Genomic DNA, 27,776 nt, shown 5'->3' on the forward strand with positions numbered 1-27,776 from the left:
AAACCTTCCCAATGTGTCACGAAAACAAAGCAAATAATAAAGACCAATAGGTCACAAAACCACAATATCCACTTTTATGGCATGAATAAGTTTGGTGAGACTATGTTAACTTCCCTACTTTCCCGTGGGCTGCCCCTGTAAATGCTGCTTAATGTACTGGGAATATTTCGGCTTTCCCATCAGTTTCGTCAAATGTGAATCGATCTTTTGCTCATGATTTCAATTTCCTGCAAAACGGCCAAAATAGGGGGAAGATAATTCTCAATCTATTTTGTAAATTGAAATTTAAACTATTTACTTGGATAATGTCGATATTTCCAAAAAGTATATTTTCTTTTCTTTTAATTCTTGCCCTTGGTAAATCAAAATTATAACTTTAGCTATGTAGTTTGTTACACGTCTGAGTTTAACAATTATATCCACGGCCTCTAACAGAAGTCGTGAATCTGAGCATTTTGTTAGCGGATACATATTCTTAGTATGTTTATTATTGCAAGCATTTTCTGGCGTTAGAGTCACACATATTAAGGAAGAAACATCTTGTTAGTTTCCGCATTTCTTACAATTTAATGTGAAGTTTGAAACGAAATACTATCGTTGTGTTATTGATTTTTCTTGGCGTATCACGTTGGCGGATGTTCCGGTTTACAAAATGGCTGTGTTGTGTAGTTAGTCGGTGAAGCAATGTTTACATACAGTCGCACTAGATGGTTGTAGAAGTGTGTGATGTGCACCGCACTCTGTATTTTACGTAACATGTTCCCACGATTCACCCTGTCAATTTCAGAGCATTTGATGTTACTGAGCTAACATGCTTAGTGAATCGGTTCTTTGTTTTTACTCCAATAACCTAATATTAACATATTGAAGTATGCGCGGCGCCTGTTGTGCAAAAGCTGCATAGACGTTCAGTGAAAGCAGATAAATTTAAAGACCTTGCCGACTACCAGTAATGGATAGCCACGCAAATAATTCGCGAAAGCGGTCTTTAGACAAAATGATAGAACACATGACTGCAGATGTACAGAACAGTGACGGACAGTATATTCAGCTGGGCTTCACGCCGCCATCCACGCCGCAGTCTCACCATATCTGGCCAGAATATGCTCAAGCTAATGTTAACAGCCCATCGTTGCAACACTTTATGCCTCACGCACCAGTCGTTCACAACACTGCAGAAAACACTGTTTACTATACGGATTTACATATTCCTTACGAGATGGATGTCACATCTCACGTATCAAAACAGCCTGAAGTGTTGCAACAATCTGGGTTTTACTATTCCCCGCCAAGGCAACCAATAAATATGTTGCACGATAACCATGAATTAATTGGCACCGTATTAGACATGGGAGGTGGTAATGTTGTAAATGTAGTGTATGGCAGTAGGCCTCCTGCTGTAAATTCAAGCAGGTTAATGACCCAACACTATCACATGATTCCTTCAGACACCCAAAGGGAACTTGTTCCTCATGCATTGAGCAGTTTTGTTCCGTATCAAGATGTGCTTGAAAATAGTGGACAGAATCACATTGATGAATTTGGATTGTTTGGTGCTAGTGAGCAGTCGCATGCACAGACATTGCAGCAGCCTCATCAACAACCAGTGGCCCAACCACAACAGCAGCCTTTCCAGCCTGCACATGGAAGTACCCATGGACAGTTAATTGAAAATCTGGTTGGGAATTGGGTGCCGAATCAGAGTGGAACATACAGCCCCTTTGGATGCACAGACACAGGAATTTGTCCAGCTCCCACAACAAATCAGCAGACGACACAAACTGTTCCAGAAGGTTCAGATGCTGAAAATGATGCCAAAAATATGGGGCATGGCATTCGTAAAACCAGAATAGTAGCAGAAGTAAAGCCAATGAGGCCATCATATTCAGATGTTCTTGCAAAGTCTGCTCCAGCCACTTCAAATAACTGCACGTCTTTAACAAAACATACGTCAAACAACATGTCAGTTAATTCTGGCAGTTCAGTGAAGGCTGAAACTACCCCTCTTGGAAAGCCGAAGGGCAGCAATTTGCAAAAATCAAATTCAAAGAAATTGAAAAACAGTGTGTTGAAGCGTCAGCATTCTTCAGGTAGTGAGGAGCAAAGTATTAACGGAAGTTCGAGTACATTAAAAACTGTACAAAGTCCATCTGTTGTGCGCAGGACAGCAGAGACTGACACGAAGCATGTTGATTCTGTAGGATTTAGTTCATTGCCACGAAAGTGGGTTTCATTAGATGATTTAGACAATGAGAAACAAAATCCTTCATTGGAAGAGGAGGATGAAGAAGATGATGAGGATGATGATGAGGAGGATGGTGATGATGATGATGATGAAGAGAATGGTGATCCTTTCCACAGCATTGACACAAGAACTAGATCAGTTACAAGCAGCATGAAGAGCTGTGGTAATGATTGCCAGATGTCAAGAAAAAGTTACACATCACAACGGTCAAAGAATGCATCTCAAGGTAATAAAGTCATTATTAATTTGTTGTGAAGGAGATAAATCTTTATATTTTAAAATAAGTTTATAGGAGGGCACAAGTACCTACTCATAGAACCGCTCACATCACAATTTAGTTTAATGTGATAACATTTTGCATGCTTTTTTTACTTTATGAAAATGTTTCTGCTAGTGATGTAGACTGAACCATTCACAGTTGTTATAGGGTTAATTGTTTGTTTAATTACACATCTGTCATGAAAACTGTATTACCATAATGGGTGCAGAGGATGTGGGTTAAATGCAACAGTACACTGCCCCACTTTGATATTAATGTCAGTGAGCACCTGCACAACAATAAACTTTGTTGCTGAATTTTAAGTAGAGGTGTGTCTCATACTCAGTGTAATCTCAGAACTACTCTAGATTTTTTGTCCTTATGGGGTTGCATGATGTCATTTGTGTATGAAACCCAAGTAGAAACTGGAAAGACACTGTCTGGTAGCCTTCCATATGTCTCATTGCACAACAGCAATGGATAGATTTGAAAGACTGCCGCAAAATTTTGTGCTTCACTGTAATTCTTGCATTGAGACTGGTCATTGGCACCTTGAACATTTTCCATCAGTTTAAGTTGTTACTGTAATGAGTAAAGTTTTTATGTCTTAAAAAAAACTAAATATTCGTTATTGACCTTTATTTTCTTATCTCATTTTACTTTGTGATCCTCTGTTATATTGATATTTCATATTCTAAATGTTTGGGAGACTGAATGAAAACCAAGTGGTTGGTGAAAGCTAGCAATGTTTCAGAGATCCTGTTTCCTGTTCAAGTGCTGGGGAGTATTGTGGTGTGTAGGGAGGTTCTAATGGCAGAAATTATGGAGCAAGTACCCAACTTCATGTTTTCCTGTCAGACAGTATGATTGCAGCAATACCATATTTAGTTTTACTAGTATGACAGTTAATCAGTAACCGTTCATTCCGAATAATGGTCAGAGTGTTGTGTTACAGAGATAAAGCACTGGGTGAAACTAGCTGATAAAATCACCTGTGCACTCTGTTGGATCATCTCGCCATTGATTATATATGTTTTATCAGGATGGAACTGGAGTATGTGTTAGGCCTATTGATAGCGTGCAGCAGAGCCACCCATGTGGGATGAACTATGGACTAGAGAGACTTACTCATATTGACAGCCCTAGTAGGTATTGGCCTACTCTGGAGATTGAATGAAAAATGTAAGATTATTCCAAAGAAAGCCAGGAGTTGTTTGATACTGTTGATTTCATTATCTTTCATGTAGCACTTTATTAATAAATTCTGGTCAAGAATGATACAGTGGAATAGAGCTGTTACAAATTACAGTATATAATGATATGTAGGTCTGATACTTCAGAAGCTCTGTGAGGCAGTTTACAGAAGATTGCTGTGCTGAAAGATTGTAGTGAAATGCAGAAAGACATGCAGGCAATTGAGAATTGGTGTAGGAACCCCTGTACAGAAACATCATTCAACCACTACACATAGCATCAAAGTTAAAGGAGTCATCACCTGCCAGTAGGACAACCCTTTGGTAGAGCTGTGTTGCTATTAAAGCCTTGAACATATTCAACACCATCTTTAAGTCCTGAACACTGTCAGGACCATTGCAAGGAGTTCTGCTTGTGGTCTGTCACTGTACAAACTCACATAATTACTACTGAAACGGTGGCCTAATGCAATGTGGTAACACCGAATCTCTGTATTGAATGACATTTCCGGATAGGAGTTCCTATCCCAATTTGTTTCTGAAGATATCCTATAAAATCCCCGATAGTCTGTCAGTGTCATTACGCTACATTCTCTGTATATCAGTCTGTCTTTACCACATATATTGACTACATAATGCGAAATTTAGAAAAAGAGGAAGCTGGAAATGAGATTCCATATTGGCAAATTTATCCTTATGGGCCCCAAAGGAAATTTTTGCTTCCTTAATCCAAGAAAAAGGGTGGAGGAATGTGTGTTCATGAAACATATTCGAACCATCTTTGTTTTGATGATGACATTGTGAGTTTTCTCTCTTACCTGATTAACTTCAACAACTGACAAAGGTAACTTAATAAGGCTAATATGAAAATTGGCCTGAAGATTGGACTAAATGTATAACCAACAGATTGAAAAGAAACTAGTACACATTAACACTGAATCTATGTAACCAGTTGATGAGTTTTTGTATTTAGGTACTTGAAGACATTGACAGCAAATTAAATAAACAGTAAATGGATCAGGGAACAGAGTGAAGTGAAAGTTAGTGGACCAAGATATAGGAAAAGACGAAGGGAAGATCATAAATGTAAGGTGGGTAGTATGTGCTGAAAATGGAAGATTTGTCCAGGAGAATAAATTGCTTTGTGTACTTGGCTATTTGAAAATTTGCAAATGAGACTTAGAATTCATGGTATTCCAAAATGTCAGAGATTTAGTTGTAATGTTATATTGGAATATGCAAATCACTGATATATACTTTCATGTGTAAGAACAGAGGACAAAGCAGAATTGTCAAATTCTCCAGTAAATTACATTGATATCGTCAGAGAAAGATGTCATTATTCTTCATAACAACAAATGCTTTCATTCAACCAGACTAACTGAGTTGTCATTTGAGGAACAGTAAGATCAACATAGGCTACATTGTTTATTTGGACAGTTTAATAACCTTTAACCTTCAGCTAAAATTTTATCAGAGAACAGTAATAATTGAATGACAAACAGATCAGCTGAAATAGCTGAGGGCTGTATGTCTACATCTGTATTTGTTCTCCATAAGTCAGTGAGAGGTCTATCAGTATATAATCTGTTGATATTCATATTTCTTCTCTTCCTACTCTGTTTGTGAGTGATGCTCGAGAAAAAAGTCGACTTGCGGCACATCTTGTATGAATCTCAAATTTGTATAAAGTTACTATCATACTAAATAGTTTTGTAAGTGACTTTCTTTTTGCATAAAATGCTTCCAATGAACCTCACTAGGTTCTGTGTTCCGCACTACTAGGTTTATGTTGTTGCACTGTAAATTACTTTTCAGATTGATCCTCCACAAAAATTTTTTACCTGTTTACATCCATTCTCATTGTTTCAAATTATACACCATATTCTGGCCATACTAGTCTCAAAAAACGTTAGCAGTATGCACTCACACTTATATCAAATGTATATACTAATATGTGTAATGAGTATGTGATGCACATAGTAGGTTGGTAATGGAAAGAAAGGAGTCCAATTGCTAGGTAGTAGCTATGAGTGGGGTGTAGGCCATGTGGTAGATGACAAATTATGAACAGGGTATTGGGTCACCTTAGAGAATTTGTGCAGAGTTTTTTTCGTAGAGGATCACGTTACTGCAGTAGATATAGTGGGAATAGCCTGGCTAGAGACAGGAATTACAGCATTAAGGGTGACTTGGATGAAATAGGAATAACAACTTCACACACAAATGTGAGTTTTGTGGTGGTCCTACAGTGCCATCACCAACCCTGGGTTAATACTGCTGTGAACCGTGTGAACATGAGTTCAGCTGGCTATTGTTGACAGAAATGAAGTCTTATATGATTGCAATGCATGTTGCTACAGTTGGGCAATAGGGATATACTAGACACGGCCTACATCTGGACAGGAGAGTGAAAGATAGGTTGGCTGAGCGTATCTATAAAATGTACGTGGACCACCATCACACAAAGCGAGATCCCTGTGGTTAATGGCATCAGAGAAGTGTCTTTTTTTTTAAGTTAGAATCAGCATTTAGGCACCCTGTTTTGAAAGAAGTCAAAATAACAGAAGAGTTACAAGGAACACATAAGAATACACGGAAAAGTAAAGTTAACATATTTCATCAAAATATTAAGAGGATTGAGTAATAAGGTAGAAGAGATTCTTGTCTGTGTGGAAAATTTAGAGAGCTCTTGGCGGGGGGGGGGGGGGGGGGGGAGGGAGACATTGTCCTGTGCCTATCTGAGCACCCCATACCCACAAGGTTAGATAAGTTACACATTAAAGATTACACTCTAGCTGCTTACTGATGCAGAACTAATAAGGAAAATGCAGGAGATGTTATATATATTAAGACAGAACATAAGCTGAAAACACTGAGGCAAGTAAATTTTGTAGTGATCAGCACATAGAAGTGTGTGCTTTTGAATTGATAGTTCATGTTTAAATGTAACTGTGTATAGATCCCCGCTGGGAAATTTTGAACTTTTTATGAGGAATCTGTATCCTTTACTATGCTATCTATCAGGCAGCAGCAAGTCTGTGGTGACTTCAGTGTAGATTTTCTAAAGGATTCTGACAAGAAAAATGATCTGGAAACCTTATTTGGACCCTACAATTTGAGCTCAATAATTAACTTTACATCATGGATTGATAAAGATAGTAGTAACGCATAAGAAAATGTTTTCTTTAGTGAAGCTCAAAGCAAGAAAATAACTGTTTACACAATAATAAATGCTCCTTCTGACTATGATGCACAGTTAGTCAGAATAAATAATGTAGTGCCTTACGTATGGGATATTCCTTACTGGAAATCAGTAGTAATATTTAATGACTCCAGGACAGATGTTTTCAAGAATAGTTTACAAATGATAACCTGGGTTAAATTTATAATGAACCAAATGTTAATATAAAATGTAATTTATTCCATAATAAATTCATATCATTATTTTAAAATAGCTCCACATTAGATAATAATAAAGGATATCTTACAGCCACGTACTAAACTATGAATCACTGGGAGATTAAAGTATCTTGTGAAAGGAACAGGGAAATGTATCTGTTAGCAAGAAAAAGTAGAGATCCTGCAGTACTTGCACTCTAAAAAAACTACTCAAAAATACTAAGAAAAGATATTGAAAAATCAAGGAACATGCACATAATGTCGGAAATCAGTAATTCCGACAACAGATGTAAGGCTATGTGGAATGTAGTGAAACGAGGCAGGGCAACCAGCCACAGAACATGAATAACATCACTATTGAACAGAAGGGAAGGGCTGTAAGTGATGAAGCACATGTAGCAAATATATTTAGTAATAATTTCTTAAATATAGTAGAAAGTAAAGGGACAAACACTTCAAGAGGAAAATCGGAGCAGTATGTTGAAAAAGCAGTGCTCTTAAAATTCAGTCTTGTTAATGTATCATCAACTTCTCCTTTTGAAATTGAGAAGGTTACATATTATCTCAAAAATAAAAGCTCATCTGGTTTTGATGGTTTTTCCAATATAGTGCTGAAGATTTATTTGTGTATAATAACCCTGGTCTTATCTGAAATATGTAATACATCACTAACTCAAGGGATTTTCCAGAGATCCTGAAACGTGCCATTTTCAAACCCCTCTTTGTGAAACGTGATGTGAGACATATTGTAAAATAACTACCAACCTGTTTCATTGCTTATACCATTTTCCAAAATTTTTAAGAAGGTGATATATTCTAGAATAATTCCTCAACTGAGCAACAATAATATGTTCAGCAAATCACAGTTTGGATTTCAGAAGAGTTGCTCTACTGCTGAGGACGTTCACTCACCAAATTTTTACAAGCATTAAATAATAAAATAGGGTTGGTTGGTACTTTCTGCAGTGTATCTAAGGCATTTGATTGTACAAAACACAGTATTCTCCTAGATAAATTGAAGTTTTATGGGATTGATGGTATAGCCAACCAGCTGATTATGCCATATCTAATAAAAAGAATGGAGGAAGTTGTACTTAGTAATTCAAGCATTGTAGTCTGAGGACAGTATTCTGACTGGGGAGAAATCGCTTATGGGGTTCCCTAAGGCTCAGTTGTCCATTATGGTTCTTCATATATGTACATAATTTTCTGTCTAACATACAACAAGCACAATTAATTTGATCATCTTTTTTTTTCTCTACATAGCACTAGTATTGTAATCAATCCAAACATACATACAGAAACAAAAATAATGTCCTCAAAAGTGTCATTGATTGATTTTTAGCAAATTGTTCGGTCCTAAATTTTGCAAAAGACACAACATCTTCAATTCTGCGCAGCTAAGAATATTACACCAATGATAAGTAAGTTGAACTGTTGAATCAGTTCCCGGAAATCACTTGGCAACTACCTACAGTAGCACCAGTTCAGCATTATATAATGCATTATGTATTGCTCATACCAGGACCGCCAGTTCATGCTCATTCTCACCGTTTAACACTGAGTGAAGTTGAAAGTAGTAAGCAGGAGTTCTCTTTTATGCTCACATAAGGAATCTGCCACCTGTTGAGCAGAAGTTGGGCATCTCCACTCCACATGGTCCCAAGGTAGTGCCCATGTGGGTGTTATAAACAGCCCAATGTTAGTACTATCCCTGATCATTAACCAGTACTACACAGTGAAGATTTTATAGCAAATATCCATGGCAAATGCATCTTCTCCATGTTAGTCTTGTTACATGCATTCTATCAGATATCTGTTTTTTGGGATGATGTAGCTGAACGTGATGTCTACACCCCTTTTGGGCTATTAGTATTTACCAGGATGCCTTTTGGTCTATGCAGTGCTGCACAGATCTTTCAACAGTTCATGGGCAGTGTCATGTGCAACCTTGAGTTTTGCTGTATTGACAATGATGATTCTTGGTGTTGTGAAGCTCAGTGACAGAACACCTTACACACATGTGCCAAGTCTTTACTCACTTCCATTCACATGGATTACTAAACAGTCTATCGAAGTGTGTATTTGGAGCAACTGAGATCCAATTCTTGGATTACACTATCAGTACCCAAGAAACACTACGTCCACAGGAAAGAGCTGAGGCTGTAATCAACTTTTATCACCATTTTGTGTATCACCATGCACTGGAAGCTGCCCCGTTGAACTACTTGCTATGAGATTCACCAAAACCAAACGATACAATTGCTGTGGATGAGTGAATCTGAGTTGGCATTTACCGATGTGAAGACTGCCACATGGAGACAATTCTGTTAGTCCACCCAGTTCTGCAGGTGCCCCTCGCTCTAATGGTCAACACATCTGCCACGGCAGTTGTTGCCATACTGCAACAATGAGTAGGCAAACACTGGCAGCTCTTGGCATATCTCAGCAAAACGTTATCCCCCATCACAACAGAGCTGGTAACCTACAATCATGAACTGTATGCAGCATACACTGCTATCAGTAAGCGAGGGTTTGCTGAGGTGACTATCAGGTCTGCAACTCCATCACATCCAAGTAACACCATGGCTCTGCCATGATAAAACCAAGACTATTTGTGGCCAGTGACTTTTGTCATCCTGGGGTACGTGGTACAACATGTGAAGCGTGCTTTTCATTGACCAAACATGGACAGTTACTGCAAGACATTTATGCCCCAGTGTGTGACATGTCAATGGAATAAGATCAACAGTCATGTCAATGTGTCCTTTGGCACTTTTGTTCCCCCGAACCGATCATGCGACATTGCACATCTGGACATTGCCCCACCGTCCAGAGGCTATACAAATTACCTAATAGCTATTGACCACTTCACTCATTGGCCTGAAGTGTCATCCGAGGTTGACATATCTGACAAAACAGTTGCAACCACATTCTTCCATGGATTAATGGCCCATTTTGGAATTTTTATGTGTGTTACAACTGACCAAGGCAGACAACTCAAGTGATACCTATTCAAATCACTTGCAATCCTATTGGGAATGAAGCATATTAGGACTACAGCATTCCATACAACAGCGAATGGGTTAATATAATGCATGCACATACAATTAAAAGTATTGCTTCCATTGTATAACTTTGTACACAACAGTAAGGAGAGGTGGGCTACGGAGTGGTGTGGCAACTAACTTCATAGGAAAGCATAGGAGCAGAAATAATCAATGAAAAACTTAACTTAACAAACAGAAGATTTACTTAACATGTATTTCTCCAAATGTACAAAGATGTGTTACAAATAATGCAGCAACAAATGAAGTCCAGCTATTACAGCAGCAACAACAATGATGATGGCACTGCAGCTAGGTGGCATCTGTGGCAATGTGGCTCTGAGCACAGGTGGGCTGAGCAGGTGCTGCCAGCCATTCTATATTGCAATGGCAGAGGGTGCTTAAAGTACAGAGCTGCCAGAGGTGTAGCAAGCCACTGCAGGCACCGTGGTGATAGACCATATCCAGTTATCAGCAGGGAGCATAAGACATTTATGGGTGACATTATTTGACTGCCAACCACCATCTCCATTGACTGAATCAAACCTGCCTTCAGCGCCTGCTGTGTCGGTACAAACACATCACCGGATAGACTTCCCACGGACAGGACTGATTCGCCCGCCATTCCACCGTGCATCACGTACCAGCTACAACGGACGTTGGATGTTCACACTAATGATTTGATGGCAGCTTGCACCTAGCCTGTGGTCACAGGATCTGAGTATCACATACATTTTAACAAATGTGACCATTACACTAAGTGGGGAGTGGTGAAGTGTTTGTGCAATGTAGTGACAAGTGTGACCCAAAAATAAAACTGAATAATGTAATCTCTGACTTTTTTCTTTGCTTTTATTAGAAGTTGCTTGGTCTGTAATGTCTGGTATAGTTAAATGTTGCAATAAATTAGATTTCTTTAAGCCTGCAACAAGTATAACATATTGTGGGGAAGTAATAAATAGGGCAGAAACTTCAGAATTCTCAGGTGTACATATTGATGGGAACTTAAACTGGAAAATGCACATTTTGGAAGTCCGAAACCAACTTCATTCAGCCACATTTACTCTTAGACTCGGGAGAGACAAATAAGTAAGCTGTCACATTTTGCATATTTTCATTCAATAATGTCAATGAAATAAACTCATTGTTAAGAAAGTAAGTCTTCATTGCTCAAAAACATGCTGTAAGAATATTATAATATGTGGTGCGCAACCACTATCATCTTGTAGATATCTGCTTTAGGACCTGGGCATTTTGACTATTGCTTCACAGTGTATTTATTCCCTTATGAAGTTTGTCATAAATAATACACTGCAGTTCAAAAGAAACGGAAGTGCATATAATTACAATACCAGAAGGAAAAATGACATTCACTGCTCGACATTAAGGTTATCTTTGGCATGAAAAGGGGGATAGTGCCACAGTTAAAAATTTTTATCACTTACCAAGTGATATAAAATGTTTGGACAGACAGCAAACTAAAATTTGAAAAAAAAAAGGGTGTAAAACTTTCTTCCTGACAACTCCTTCTATACTATAGAAGAACTTCTATTATTGTAATGTGTAAAAGGTGATAGATAGGAATTCATCTGTATATTTAAAAAAGGTGAATGTAAAATGACTCATTCCACAGCATTGTAAAATGATCCATTGGACATGAAACTAACTAACTAACCAACTTATTTCCACACTCCTTGTGTGCAACCGGTAACTTGTATATGAGAAATTGTCACATTTGCACTTACAGCAATAAATAATAATGTCTGCCTGTTGTTCCTACCCATTTATAGTTGGAATACATCTTAATTACAGGATTCCTGGAATATACTGCTGCATGAAGAATCTGGTAGCTGCCTAAATAAAAAATATTTACATGTGAAAGGTATTATTGCCTCGTGAAATGTTTTTATGCCCTAATTTGACTATACTCATCTTCAAGGTGCTTAAATAAAGATAAAAGCAAGGGACAAAGATTTATATAAACTTAATTGTATAAAATGCTAAATTCAGTTGAAAAACTGCAAAATTGAGACTCTAGGAAGTGAAATTTTTAGTAGGCTTCTGCTGATAGACGCATATGAAAGTATAAGAGATTATTCTACATTTTGGAACTGTTAGTTTCTTGCTTGGGAAACCAACTTTCTTTGTGTTCCCTTGTCCTCACAATGGATGGCTCTACTCATCCTGGGGCCGTTACTTTTTAATTTTCCATCATCTGTTCCTGTCTAAATGACCTTACAGTGATGGGAACTGTAATGAAACCAGAGATGAGGTATTATTTAGATTGTTTCCCATTATTTTGCAAATCTTGTTCAGTTTTTACCAGTATTTTCAAGCATAACCATATTTAAATCTATAACTTTCTCCCCAACCCCTCCATCTTATTTCATTCATTTTAACTTGCTTACATGTAGAATATTCAGAACACAGTGTAATGCTTTTCTCTGTGCTTGCTCTAACAACCAATGGATTGCACACTATGAAACATTGCATGTTAGAGAGAGCAGCCCATGGTTTAATCATTCAGATAACCAGGATTCCAAAAATCTGAGCAGATACCTTGGCTGTTCAAACAAACAATCTGTAATGAGTACCCTCTGTATCACTTGGGAATTAGTGAAATGAGGCTTCAAATGAAGCAATGGTACAAAATAAGACACAGCATGCTATCCCTATGTAGGTTGTTACTTCACAGTTGAATTATAGAACTAAATTTCAGTGGGAGTAAGTGTGGCTTGGCTTGATGGACAACAGTCTGCAACCATTGAAGCCAATGATTCAATTGTGACATTTCTGTTCATTACCACTGAGGTGAAAATAACTTTATCTTCCTCCTACAGGGCACTGTCCTGTGACACAAGTTACTTCTCATTGTAAATGATTAAGTTTTATGTAGTCTCTTCAGTTCTTCAAAGAAATTCTGCAGAGTTTTTTAGTGACTAGAGAAAAGAAATCTTGCTGCCTGGTAGTTGATTTAATTTTTGATTCTTGCCATTTAGTTGTCACCAGTTGTGGTTGTATAAACTGTGAATGAAATGTATTGTATGGAGTGATACTACATCAGTGTTTTTTGTGTTCTGTGATTTCTGTTAATATTCTTTTCATAATACACTGATGGAAAAAATTGAAACACTAAAAAATAATTAAACAATGGAAAATCCAGGATGGAATGTAACAGTATTATGAAAAGGAAAGTTGCTACTCACCATATAGTGGAGATGCCGAGTCGCATATAGGCACAACAAAAAGACTGTTACAAATAAGCTTTCTGCCAGCAGGGCCTTCATCAGAAATAACACACACACACACACACACACACACACACACACACACACACACACACACACGACTGCAGTCTCTGGCAACTGAAGCCACACTCAGTACAGTTGAGTGTGGCTTCAGTTGCCAGAGACTGCAGTCGTGTGTGAGTTGCATTTGCATGAGTGTGTGCGCATGCGTCTGTCATCTATTTTTGATGAAGGCCTTACTGGCTGAAAGCTTATTTGTGACTGTCTTTTTGGTGTGCCTATCTGTGACTCAGTGTCTCCAAAAAATAATTAATGTTGGGTAATGAATTTTTGAGGATACATTTGTCTATGTAACCTATAGGATACATTTGTCTGGGTAACATATGTAAGTGATTAATGCTGCAAGATTACAGTTTAGTGTAAGCACAAGATAAGCCATTGCAAATGTGAAATAGTGGTACATTAATAGCCAACGTAACCACTGAAGTCACTTTGTGGGGTGGAGTTCCATGCCTGTTGCACTTTGTCAGTCAATACAGGGATGGGTAAAATGCTGTTTGTGAATGATGCTGGGGGACTAAAAGGAAATATTAAACATATGCAAAGAAGGACAGCACAAATGGCCAAAATTTGATTGACTCATGAGATAGCATCATGACAATACTGAAAAACGTGAACTGGCATACGCTTGAAGATGGACATCAGTTATCTTACAAAAGCCTACTTACAAAGTTTCGAAGACCACTGCTGAGTAAGGTATTTAAGAATATACTACACTTGCTCATCTATCACTCTCATAGGGTCTGCAAAGACAAGGTCAGACTAATTCCAGCGTGCACACAGGTATTTGAGCAATCATTCTTCTTGTGCCTCATACTATGTTGGAGTGGGAAGAAAACCTATTATGTGGTACTACGGAAAGTACTCCCTGCCATGCACTTCACAAGTATGGATATAGATGTAAATATGATTGCCATGAGACTTCTGTTTTTTAAAGTCTTTAACAAGAAGTTCATGCCATTCCAATGCTTCAGTTTCAAGATAACTTGTGACAAGTTTAATTCTAACTTTTCTATCCCAGATTAGAGCTTAGATAACATGAAGAATTATTAGGGAGACTAAAAGGTACACATCTCCTACATGTTGGTAACTTGAAAATCTGTTTGATTGGTGGATTTCGATTTCTAGACAAAACTTTCCACCACCTGCTGTATTTTCAACAGTTCTTGATATGGGCTACCTTATTTTGGTTTGTACACCTAGGAAGTATTCATTCTGTATGGATTTATTTTTTTACAGAATTCAATGCTACTTGTTTTACTGGTTCCAGTATCTTTAAATGCACTAGACGTGTATTTTCTCTCAGTTATTATTTTGAGAAATACCTTCTGTAAGCTGTGGTGTTAACATTTCAAGTACCTCACTGATGTGTCTGATGTCTTTTCTCAACTGAGACCTTTCTTCTCTTAACTCAACGATGTCACTCCAGTTTCACAAATTGAGGAAATGAAGTGCCCTATGACTACAGTAACAATGAGTCATGGTTGTAATCAATCAACTCATACAAATATCTGGGTGTAACAGTTCGTATGGAAATCAGTATCTCCATCTGCATAACACTCCACAGCCACCACATGGTACATGGTGGGGGATACCTTTTACCACTACTAGACATTCCCTTTCCTATTCCACTCGTATGTGAAGTGAGGAAAAAATAACGGTCTGTGTGCTTCCATACATGCCCTAATTTCTCTTATCTTATCTTTATGATCCTTACACGAAATGTCCTTTGGCAGCTGTAGAATCATTGTGCAGTTAGTCTCAAATGCCAGTTCTCTAAATTTTCTTAGTAGTGCCTCATGAAAGGGATGTCGTCTTCCTTCCAGGGGATTTCCATTTGAGTTCACAAAGCATCTCTGTAATACAACGGTGATTCAGATGAAAACCTTAAAATTCTGTAAAATATTGAAATGTTTTGTGGTGGAGTTGGTAGGTGGCAGTAGTTAGTTTTCCTTGAGATTCAGAAAGTGAGCAACAGATGGCAGAGTGATGGTACAATGCAGGAGAAGGCAGCAGCATCCATAACAAGATGACCGCCCCACTGTCAACATGCACCACAGTTGAGCACAGGTTTGAAGATGAATATTGTTTCAGCACAAAATATTGCTCACAATGCACTACACTTCAGTAAAGTGTCAGCAAGATGGACACCACATCAGTTGCCTGCCGAACTGAAAGACTCTTGCACCGATGCCTGTGAAGAACTTTTGTATCATTTCTGTGTCCAAGGTGATGCAGTTCTGGAGAAAACTGTTATAGGCAATGAGACATAGATTCACTGTCACCAACCAGAAATGAAAACATCAAGCAATGAATGGTGTCACAGCTCATCACCAAAACCAAAAAAATTCCACACTCAACCATCTATGAAAAAGTTGTGCTCATTCTGTTCTGGCATGCAAATGGAGTCACTTTGGAGCTTTACATGGATAGGGGAGTCACATTTACCTATCTTATCCAGACATGCTGAAAAATCAACTTTGCCCTGCAATCAGGAGTAAACACTGAGGATTTCTGACTTCAGAAGTATTGCCACAGCATGACAATACCTGATTGCATATGGCCTGTAAGACTGTTGAGACTATCCAGGAAATTGAATTTTATTGTGTAGTACATCCCCCTTATTCTTCAGATGTCACTCGTAGCGATTTTCATCTATTTGGTGCACTCAAAGAAGCAATGGCAGGCAGGCATTTCAGAAGTGATGAAGAGGTGAAAAATGTGTGGCATGACTGTCTGAACCCGTAACCAAAAGAATTTCATCATGGTTTCTATCCACTTCTGAAGCTGTGGAATATGTGAATTGAGTTTTTTTTAAAAGGGCGTATCTCATGCTGAGTAAATTTTTCAGGGCACACAAAAAACTATCAACTCCAAACTACAAAACATAGATGCTTTTTCTTGGTTTTATGTGATTCGTACAGTAATATCTGAGTTTATGTGAGAAGGATTTTCTCCTTAAGTAATTATGCTATGTGTAATTGAACTATAAACTTCATTGATTTACGCTCTTTTAAAAAAATACATCCTAAATTTAAAAAAAACTCATGTCAGAATTAAGCAAACTTTGCTTTTTTTTTAGCTTCATTTAATTATTTTTCAAATGTAAACAAAATACTATTAAGAGCAATGGTTTATGATACAAATCACAATAATTACTAAAAAAATATAACACCAGTACTGTCATCAACTAGAGTACATGAAATGCATTCTTCTTATTCTGTGGCATTTTCAGGTTCAGTTGGCCAAGAAAATAGTTCTGTGTAGAAATACATGTACTCTTGAGGAACGTAGAGTTCGATTTTCTTCAGGTCTTCAATCTTTGCTCTTTCCCAGAAGAGAATGATGGTGATGATGGCGGAGCAGGTGTCATTGAACTGAGAGCCATGAAGAAAGTGTGGCAGACCAGATCATCTATTATTGAATACCTCTTAATGTAACCATTTCTTTCATGGGAATAGACAAATTGATAAAGAATACTAATTGAAAACTTAATTCTTTCATTTCCGGGTTTGCTTTTAGTCTCCTCAGAGATAGCATACTTCTTGTAGTGCAATGGCCAGCAGCTTTTGAAATCTAGAATTTCTGTGGTTGCCACTTCTTTCACCACAAACTTTCCTGGTACAGAACTCTCTATAATATGACAAGCAACCTCGTGCACTGAATAGATTCTATCAGTTTTTTTAGATGTTTTGCGATGATTCCAAAATCACGGTCACAAGGTAAAAAACTGTGGCTTCACACAGGGAAAAATTGTTGTCTTTTCTTAAATCGACCTGTGTCTGTGAGTGAGAGAAGATATCGAGAAAGTGTCTGATTTTTGTTTTGGCTTGTGCAGTTATCTGAAAATAAACGGAGCTCTGTTTTATTTTGAGGCACCTCTAAATCTGAGAAAAAAGAACAGACCTCATCTGGGGATTTTCTGCTATTCCCTTCATGGTAAACATACAATGTACTCTTCTTTTCTTTACTGTTACTGGTGCAGAATATACTAACAGTAAGCTATCTTAAATAGAAAAGCTCCTGAACTGGAATCTTCTGCATTTGGTCAATTGTGATGGACAAAACGTGGCTTTCTTTTTGCCCCTCTATAGATAATTCATGCTTGAGAGCAGAATAAAACTTCCTACTCTTGCGTTTATGTATTAATAGTTTGGCTGTAGCTGTCCTTTTAGCAACCTCATTAAGATGAGGGGCTTTAATTTTCTGGTTAAGTTCTTCACAGGTACAACATACATCTACTTGAAGGCTACCAAATCTGTAGCCAAAACTCTTGTTAAAATCGTTTCATTATGTGTAGTATGAGACAGTTCTGAATTCGGGATATTTCATTCTGAGCAGTTTCCACGTTGTTTTTATTGATAGCTGAGAGTTCAGATAGCATATTTTGTCCTGAGAATAATGCCATTCATACAGTGGGAAAGATCTAATATGATCGTGAATCGCCTCATGCATTTCAGGTGCGAGACATCTGGTAATACCTCTACCTCTTTTTATCTTCTGGAGTACATCCAGCCATTTTTAAATCTCTGATTCTTCTGACTCACTTTTCACCCACAGAAAAAACTGAAAGGAAAGCTTTCATGCACACCTTCCTTCGATCACTTCCTACAAGAAGGTGGTAAGAGAAAGTAGCACTTTTCACTACCTTGGGATTAGTTCTACTCTCTGGTCTTCTCTGTTTAACTTCACCTACATCAATCAAACCTTGTAGATACAAATCCTGGACAATCTTACGAAGAATATTGTAAAATTTTGAAAACACATCAAAATGGTTGTCTCCCCCCAGATTGTCTAAACACTTTCTTGTACATCTAACAGAAGAAAGAAAAAGAAACAAACAAATGAGTAATTGTTGCTGTAAATACAAGTAGTACATGGTCATTCTGAAGATGACGGAGGCTACCAGTTAAAACAACTTTGGTTACCTATCAGTAATATTGTTATTAATTGTTTTAATGATAAACATAAAGTATAGCTTTGAAACAATAATGTATTGATAAATCATTAACACAAAAACGGTACAAAATAATGGAAGCAAAGTGTCTTACCTGCAGGAAAATTCAGGTTTTTTAGCCTCACATGGTTAACATAACCTTCACCCTTGAGTCGGGCTGCTTTTACTTTGTTTACCTTATATAATGACGGATTGGCACCACATTTTCTTTTTCAAGATTTGTCAGCGTAATCACCACTACACACGCTATCAATGCCACTCGTTTTATCGTTTGATGTGAACTAATTGTCAACTGAACAGCAGTGGAACAAAGGCTGTATATCACAGGTTAGAAAATAAGTGGCAAACTGAAACAGCTGTTTACAAATGCAGCCAACAGATTTTTTTTTTTTTTTTTTTTTTTTTTTTTTTTTTTTTTTTTTTTTTTTTTTTTTTTTTTTTTTTTTTAAAAGAGGCAGAAGTCGGTGACATACACTCATTTAAAAAAAAACTGCCATCTTCGGTCTAGGATTCTCGCTCAGTGTGGAGCATTAGAAACCCCCTTTTAGAACTAATCAATAGGCATATCGGGTTTCTGAAACAACAAAAAACTGAAAATCGGTGAAACGATGAGTTATGCCCCTTTAAAAAAACTCGATTCATGTGCATTCAGTGTCAGGAGACTATGTTGGAAAATGACATGTAAATATTTTTTATTCATTTTCACAATTAAAAATATTATAGCACTTATAAGGTTTTAATTTGAATCACTTTGTGTGTTGATCAAACCTACTGGTAACAAATCCTTTAATCCGACCTGGTGGGGATACCACACACTTGAACAGTATTCGAGAATAGGTCACATTGATGTTCTATATGCAGTCTCCATCATAGAAAAGCTGCACTTTACTAAAATTCTCCCAATAAACTGAAGTTGACCATTTGTCTTCCCTAGTACCACCGTCATGTGCTCATTCCATTTCATCTCTCGTTGCAAAATTACATGTAGATATTCAGTTGACATGGCTGTGTCAAGCAACACACTACTAATGCTGTATTCAAACATTACAGAATTATATTTTATACTCATCTGCATCAATTTACATTTTTCTACAGTTAGCATAAACTGCCATTTTCACAGCAACTATAAATTTTGTCAGTCATATTGCATCCTCCTACAGTCACTCAGCAACACCACCTTCCCATAAACTACAGTTCTTCAGCAAACCGCTCACCCTATTAATCGGATCATTTATGTATACAGGGAAAAGAGCAGTCCTATCACACTTCCCTGGGGCACTCACTATTCAGGGCAACATACTTCGTTCTTTTACTGTAGGAGTCTTTGAGCCACTCACATACCTTGGAACCTAATCTGTATGCTCGGACCTTCGTTAACAGTTTGCACTGGGGCACCATGTCAAACACTTTCTGGAAATCTAGGAATATGGACTCTATCTCTTGTCCTCCATCTGTGGTTTGCAAGATATTATATCAGAAAAGGGCAAGCTGAGTTTCACATGGCTGACACTTTCTAAATTCTTGCTGATCGTGAACAGGAGCTATTTTTTCTCAAGGAAATTTATTGTATTTGAACTGACAATATGTTCAAGAATTCTGCAGCAAACTGATGGTAAAGATATTGGTCTATAATTTTGTTGGTTCATTCTTTTACCCTGTTACTTACAAGAGTCACCTACACTTTTCTCCAGTTGCTTGGGATTTTGCACTGGGTGAGATATTCATGATACATGCAAGCTAAGTAAGGGGAATTGGGATTCCACCAGGACCCAGCACTTATTTGTTTTCAACTCTTTCAGTTGCATCACTACGCTGGAGGTATTACTGTGTCCACCATAAGGGAGTCTGACCGATGGTCAAATGACGGTACGTCTGTCTGATCCTCAGCCTTCTTCAGTTTATTTGAAAATCAGTTCATTACTAGAAGTTTTGTGTGTTTTACACAATCTGCAGAGGTGCCATGTACAGTTAATTCAACAGCATCATTTTCTCCTCTTAAAACTGAAATTCATGACATTTGTTTTCTTTATGTTCAATGTAACGTTATTGCATGTTGACCAGTTGTAAACTTCATTGAGGTTTTCATTTGCTTTCTCTGTGATGAATCCTTTTGTTTTTTCATTGATTATAAAATTTCTGCTATCAGTAAAGATCATTTTTCCCCCATGAGTATCACCAGTGGGTAACTTGTAATTGTTTAGCAGGGACAGTATTGGACCTAATATGCTACCCTGACCAACTGTTTTATAAATGTAATTTGGTTTTAATCATTATAACACAGTCCATACTGCTAAAGAAGAGCGGTGACAGTTGAAATGGCTTGGCACATCTACCACAACCAATCACAGAACACGATTTTTTACATGTCTCTGTGACACTACCTCAGCATTCTGCAGCTCTATAGACATTGCAACCACCAGTAGCTTTTTGCACTTCACAGCTGAAAACTGGCACCAGCACTGTCATCTGTCAAAACTCTCCTTTCTGACACTACATTCTCCAGTGAGTGGATGTATTAGTTTGCAGTTCCTTCTGGTGAACAAATTACTAGTGAATAGCAGTAGATTTACTGATCAATCTGCCCCTTTTTAATCAATGTTGAGGTATATGTTAAATGGGTTTTGATGTACTACAGTAGTATGTTTCAATCTGCCGCCTTTTTAATTAATGTTGAGGTGAATGTTATATGGATTTTGTTGTATTACAATAGTGTGTTTAAACAGAGACAGTATTAATATTGTAAGAATTTGTGTGCATCAGTTTGGCTATATAAATTAACGTAAGTTCCAGTTATTGAGAACGACTTTATATTGATACGAGTAGAACATGTGGTAACCAGCAACTGGCACAGAAGCAGTTGCAACAGAGTCAACAGAAATAAAAATTTAAAAATAGTGTTGAATCTACAGCTATTAAATTGTTTTCAGATGCTTTCTTCAAGAAAAATGTGGCTGGAAAAAAGAAACATTAAAATTTACAAGAGCAGAGAATGAGGAAAAGCAACTTAAAGGGGATGAAGGTTACATGTGGAAATATGTGAAAACTACAAAGTTAGAGATTTAGTGGTATTTAGAAATTTATGTATCAGTCCTCCACTTGTTAAGTAGCTTCAATACCAACTTGTCATAATGATGAACAGCATTCACTCAGAAACAAAATACAACAAGCCAGTATATGGTCATATAATACCTTACCATAACTAGTGTGTGAACAGGTGTGTTATTTTGTGATATCAATTTAGTGTAATAAAAACCATAAAAAATTCAAGGAACCAGCCACAGATTTCAGATAAAAATTTAAGAACTGCGATATCGCTCATCAATTCTGTTAGGCCACTACTTCCTAACATTGATTTGCCTGAAGCCCTAGTTTATTTTCTGGAGGTGCTAGGAAATTAGCTGGAATGGATAAATAGAGATCATGAAAAAAAATTTACCTGCTGCGAACAGTAACAACAGCAATTGTAATTATGTATTTGTTGTGTAAGATATATTACCAAGAAAAATAGAAGAGACATTCAATATGATCAGATTTTTAATTTTACCTTCACTTAGAGTACTGAAATCATAAATTTTTCGCTCTTTCTTTTGTGGAAAAACAGTCAGATCACATTTTTATGTTATTGACAGATTGGGTACAGTTAAAACAAAAGCTTTCCTCCTTTATTTTTTTCTGTGTTCTTCTTCTTCTTCCTTCTCCTCCTTCTACGTATACTTTGTGTTTCTTCCATTAGCACTTTGTTCTTTGCAAATTGCCATTCCAGTTTTAGGGATATAGTTATGTTCAACAGGTTTCAGCAAAACAGTATTCTCACTCTCTTTGTCTCTCTCTTGTTTTAAGCTTAAATTTTGTTTTGTTTGTTTCATGTTGAATGCAGAAGACAGATGGGAAGGAGGAACACTCAACAATCATAAAGTGTCTGCTTGTCCAACAGCAACATCATCTACATCTGCAACAACTAGCAAAGCTAGCAGTGGAGTTGGAAATGCAGGAACAGGAAACAAACGTCCTATCCAAATAAACAATAATTTGGGCACACCTGTTTGGAATCAGAATAGAGTTGGGTGTACGAGAAACAACAAGCCTAATTCAGAAGAGAGGAAAGGTATTAAGTTCAGTTAAAGTCTCTTTCCTTACATTAATATCTTTGTTAGTACAATCCCATTAATGGTAGTGAGTAAATTGTGTTTGTTTCATACTGTTCTGTTTTCCCCCATTAAGGCTAACATTAATGCTAAATGTTTCTTAATATTAGGGTAACCAGAAAATAACCTCCGTAAGGTTGTTAATAAGCCAATGAAATAGTTGCAGCAAATGTAATAGAAAAACCTTAAAAGTACACATATGTACAACTTCTCTGTATCCAATATTGGAGAGCCCTGGCAGTAGTGACAATATACAGTTTGGTCCATTGATTGTGACAGGGCCAAATATCTCACGAAATAAGCATCATACGAAAAAACTACAAAGAATGAAACTTGTCTTGCTTGAAGGGGGAAACCAGATGGCGCTGTGGTTGGCCCGCTAGATGGCGCTGCCATAGGTCAAACGGATATCAACTCCGTTTTTTTAAATAAGAACCCCATTTTTATTACATATTCTTGTAGTACGTAAAGAAATATGAATGTTTTAGTTGGACCACTTTTTTCGCCTTGTGATAGGTGCCGCTGTAATAGTCACAAATAGATGGCTCACAATTTTAGACAAACGGTTGGTAACAGGTAGGTTTTTTAAATTAAAATACAGACTGTAGGTATGTTTGAATATTTTATTTCGGTTGTTCCAATGTGATACATGTACCTTTGTGAACTTATCATTTCTGAGAACACATGCTGCTACAGCGTGATTACCTGTAAATACCACATTAATGCAATAAATGCTCAAAATGATGTCCGTTAACCTCAATGCATTTGGCAATACGTGTAACGACATTCCTCTCAACAGCGTGTAGTTCGCCTTCCCTAATGTTCACACATGCATTGACATTGCGCTGACGCATGTTGTCAGGCGTTGTCGGTGGATCACGATAGCAAATATCCTTCAACTTCCCCCACAGAAAGAAATCCGGGGACATCAGATCTGGTGAACGTGCGGGCCATGGTATGATGCTTCAATGACCAATCCACCTATCATGAAATATGCTATTCAATACCGCTTCAACCGCACGTGAGCTATGTGCCGGACATCCATCATGTTGGAAGTACATTGCCATTCTGTCATGCAGTGAAACATCTTATATTAACATCGGTAGAACATTACGTAGGAAATCAGCATACATTGCACCATTTAGATTGCCATCGATAAAATGGGGGCCAATTATCCTTCCTCCCATAATGCCGCACCATACATTAACTCGGCAAGGCTGCTGATGTTCCACTTGTCGCAGCCATCGTGGATTTTCCGTTGCCCAATAGCGCAAATGATGACGGTTTACATTACCGCTTTTGGTGAATGACGCTTTGTCGCTAAATAGAACACATGCAAAAAATCTGTCATCTTCCTGTAATTTCTCTTGTGCCTAGTGGCAGAACTGTACACGACGTTCAAAGTCGTCGCCATGTAATTCCTGGTGCATAGAAATATGGTACGGGTGCAATCGATATTGATGTAGCATTCCCAACACTGACGTTTTCGAGATTCCCGATTCTCACACAATTTGTCTGATACTGATGTGCGGATTAGCCATGACAGCAGCTAAAACACCTACTTGGGCATCATCATTTGTTGCTGGTCATGGTTGACATTTCACATGTGGCTGAACACTTCCTGTTTCCTTAAATAACGTAACTATCCAGTGAACGGTCCGGACACTTGGACGATGTCATCCAGGATACCGAGCAGCATACATAGCACATGCCCATTGGGCATTTTGATCACAATAGCCATACATCAACACGATATCGACCTTTTTCGCAATTGGTAAACGGTCCATTTTAACATGGGTAATGTATCACGAAGCAAATACCGTCTGCACTGGCGAAATGTTACATGATACCACGTACTTATACGTTTGTGACTATTACAGCTCCATCTATCACAAAGCAAAGAAAGTTGTCCAACCAAAACATTCATATTTCGTTACGTACTACACGAATATGTAACAAAAAATGGGGGTTCCTATTTTAAAAAAAAAAACCACAGTTGATATCCGTTTGACCTATGGCAGTGCCATCTAGCGGGCCAACCACAGCACCATCTGGTTTCCCCCTTGAAGCTAGACGAGTTTTGTTCTTTGTAGTTTTTTGTTTGACGCTTATTTTGTGATATATTTGACCCGGTCACTATCAATGGACCACCCTGTATAAGGGAAAAACGAATTGAAGTTTTTGTTGGAAAGGGCGCTCAGCTTAGGTAGTTCATGCAGCAATGTTGACTATCATGCTGTGGCAGTTTAATGGTTAGCATTTCTGCCTAGCAAGCAAGAAGAACTGGGTTCGAGTCCCGGGTCCCGGCCACATCACGAAGTTTAATTCATTTCGTCTGCTTCGATCATTATGCCAGACTATTGATTTGTAGTCTCAGGCTCATTCTCAGGTCAGTTGTTAAACTTTTATCTGCCACTTATCACTTCTGTCACCTCTGGCAATATTTGTTGATGTGAAAAACGCCAAGCTACACCATGATTTGGAATCCATGTTAGACTTTTATGTTCAAAACAATCTTTGTGTTGATGACCGTTTTACTTATGTTTAGGCTGTCTCCTTCACATTATAATGAAAAAAGAAAATTCTTACACCCATCAAGATTTGTGGCTTTCAGAAAGGAATTTTGCAACCCTACAGGCATAGAACCTGTGGTACCCTAATTGTACAGCAACAATTGGACTCAAAAATAATGTGAAACCTACAGAAAGTCCTCCACTAACTGAGTTATTGTGAAGCTTCAATTTTTTGGAATTTTACCTCTGTTTTCTGTACCATTCATTGCTAATTACAGATGAATGGCTGTTTCTATCATCATGAATATTCATCCTTCCACTTTTAAACAAGCCACACTATTGACACACACCTTCACTTACCACTTTGAGTTTGTATAAACTACATATCAGCTTTGAGATTTTGTGTCTCACTAAATACTGTTTCACTTAACAGATTACACATCGGCAGATTTTTAAATACATAGCATGTTTTGAATGTTTACTGTAGACAAATAAGGAGCAGTGTGACTTTATTGCTACTGTAGCTCTAAGTACATTTATGCAAAGCCAAAGGCCAAAGGCTTTAGCAGAGCTGAGGAATTGCCTATCCCATCATTTCTACAGTTCATCTTTATAAGTGTCCAACACCAAATTTATTTGCAACAGAGATACTGGGCAGCAGCAAAGCAGAATTTAACCACAATTTATGCAAGTTGGCATGTAAGTAACAGTTACGAATCTGAAGAAATGGATGTCTTGACTACTTTCATAAAGTAGTAACTGAGTTTCTTTAATCAGTTAGTAAAAACATTAAAGACTGTAGAATATCCAGTTGGTCATAGGAGCAGATCACTGTTACCTCCTATGTTGGTTAAATGAGATATTCTGTGATATTGGCTGTTTTTACTAATTGATCCAGAACAGATCGCTGTTATCTGCTTAGCATGTTGGTTAAAATTATCATTTTCTTTAAATTTAAAGTTATCTATATCTACATGTGTGCTCCAGAAGTAACCTTATGGTGTGAGGAAGCGTAGCTTTGTACCACTGTTGCTTTACCTGTATCGCGCTCCACTCAAGAGCAGGTCATAGGAAGAGCATTTATGCTAAACCTCCACGTGAGTTCAAATCTGGTGGTCTTTTTGTGTGTTATACATAAAAGGATGCAATACACTAGTTGCCCCCCCCCCCCCCCCCCCATGAAGGCAGCAGAGGATCAAGTAGGTAAAAAGACGAGGGCTAGTAGAAATCCTTGGGTAAAAGAAGAGAAACTGAATTTAATTGATGAAAGGAGAAAATACAAAAATGCAGTAAGTGAAGCAGGCAAAAAGGAATACAAACATCTCAAAAATGAGATTGACAGGAAGTTCAAAATGGCTAAGCAGGGATGGCTAGAGGACAAATGTAAGGATGTAGAGGCTTATCTCATGAGGGGTAAGATAGATAGTGTCTACAGGAAAATTAAAGAGACCTTTAGAGAAAAGAGAACCACTTGCATGAATATCAAGAGCTCAGATGGAAAACCAGTTCTAAGCAAAGAAGGGAAAGCAGAAAGGTGGAAGGAGTATATAGAGGGTCTATACAGGGGCGATGTTCTTGAGGACAATATTATGGAAATGGAAGAGGATGTAGATGAAGATGAAATAGGAGATATGATACTGCGTGAAGAGTTTTACAGAGCACTGAAAGACCTAAGTCGAAACAAGGCCCCAGTAGTAGACAACATTCCATTAGAACTACTGACAGCCTTGGGAGAGCCAGTTCTGACAAAACTCTACCATCTGGTGAGCAAGATGTATGAGACAGGTGAAATTCCCTCAGACTTCAAGAAGAATATAATAATTCCAATCCCAAAGAAAGCTGGTGTTGAGCCAACCTTGGGGAAGATCTGTTTGGATTCCGTAGAAATGTTGGAACACGTGAGGCAATACTGACCCTACGACTTACCTTAGAAGAAAGATTAAGGAAAGGCAAGCCTACGTTTCTAGCATTTGTAGACTTAGAGAAAGCTTTTGACAATGTCGACTGGAATACTCTCTTTCAAATTCTGAAGGTGGCAGGGGTAAAATACAGGGAGCGAAAGGCTATTTACAATTTGTACAGAAACCAGATGGCAGTTATAAGAGTCAAGGGACATGAAAGTGAAGCAGTGGTTGGGAAAGGAGTGAGACAGGGTTGTAGCCTCTCCCCAATGCTATTCAATCTGTATATTGAGCAAGCAGTAAAGGAAACAAAAGAAAAGTTTGGAGTAGGTATTAAAATCCATGGAGAAGAAATAAAAACTTTGAGGTTTGCCGATGACATTGTAATTCTGTCAGAAACAGCAAAGGACTTTGAAGAAGAGCAGTTGAACGGAATGGACAGTGTCTTGAAAGGAGGGTATAAGATGAACATCAACAAAAGCAAAACAAGGATAATGAAATGTAGTCAAATTAAGTCGGATGATACTGACGGAATTAGATTAGGAAATGAGACACTTAAAGTAGTAAAGGAGTTTTGCTATTTGGGGGAGCAAAATAACTGATGTTGGTCGAAGTAGAGAGGATATAAAATGTAGACTGGCAATGGCAAGGAAAGCGTTTCTGAAGAAGAGAAATTTGTTAACATCCAGTATAGATTTAAGTGTCAGGAAGTCGTTTCTGGAAGTATATGTATGGAGTGTAGCCATGTATGGAAGTGAAACATAGACGATAAATAGTTTAGACAAGAAGAGAATAGAAGCTTTCGA

At 37.7% G+C, this 27,776-nt stretch overlaps 1 protein-coding gene across 2 annotated transcripts in view; it reads left to right on the forward strand.

The window, feature by feature from the left end:
* The first annotated feature begins 646 nt into the window (after nucleotides 1–646).
* The window catches only part of LOC124802050, a 196,465-nt gene continuing 169,335 nt past the window's right edge, over nucleotides 647–27,776 (forward strand). Inside the window, exons 1-2 of one of the 2 annotated variants that reach the window (XM_047263119.1) lie at nucleotides 647–2,471; nucleotides 22,289–22,516. In XM_047263119.1, coding sequence (XP_047119075.1) covers nucleotides 953–2,471; nucleotides 22,289–22,516 — 1,747 coding nt within the window. In that variant the 5' untranslated portion in view covers nucleotides 647–952. The remainder of the gene's footprint in view (nucleotides 2,472–22,288; nucleotides 22,517–27,776) is intronic. The other variant, XM_047263120.1, reaches the window with a different exon arrangement.

This window comes from Schistocerca piceifrons, chromosome 1, assembly GCF_021461385.2.
Source record: "Schistocerca piceifrons isolate TAMUIC-IGC-003096 chromosome 1, iqSchPice1.1, whole genome shotgun sequence".
Taxonomy (NCBI): Eukaryota; Metazoa; Arthropoda; class Insecta; order Orthoptera; family Acrididae; genus Schistocerca; species Schistocerca piceifrons.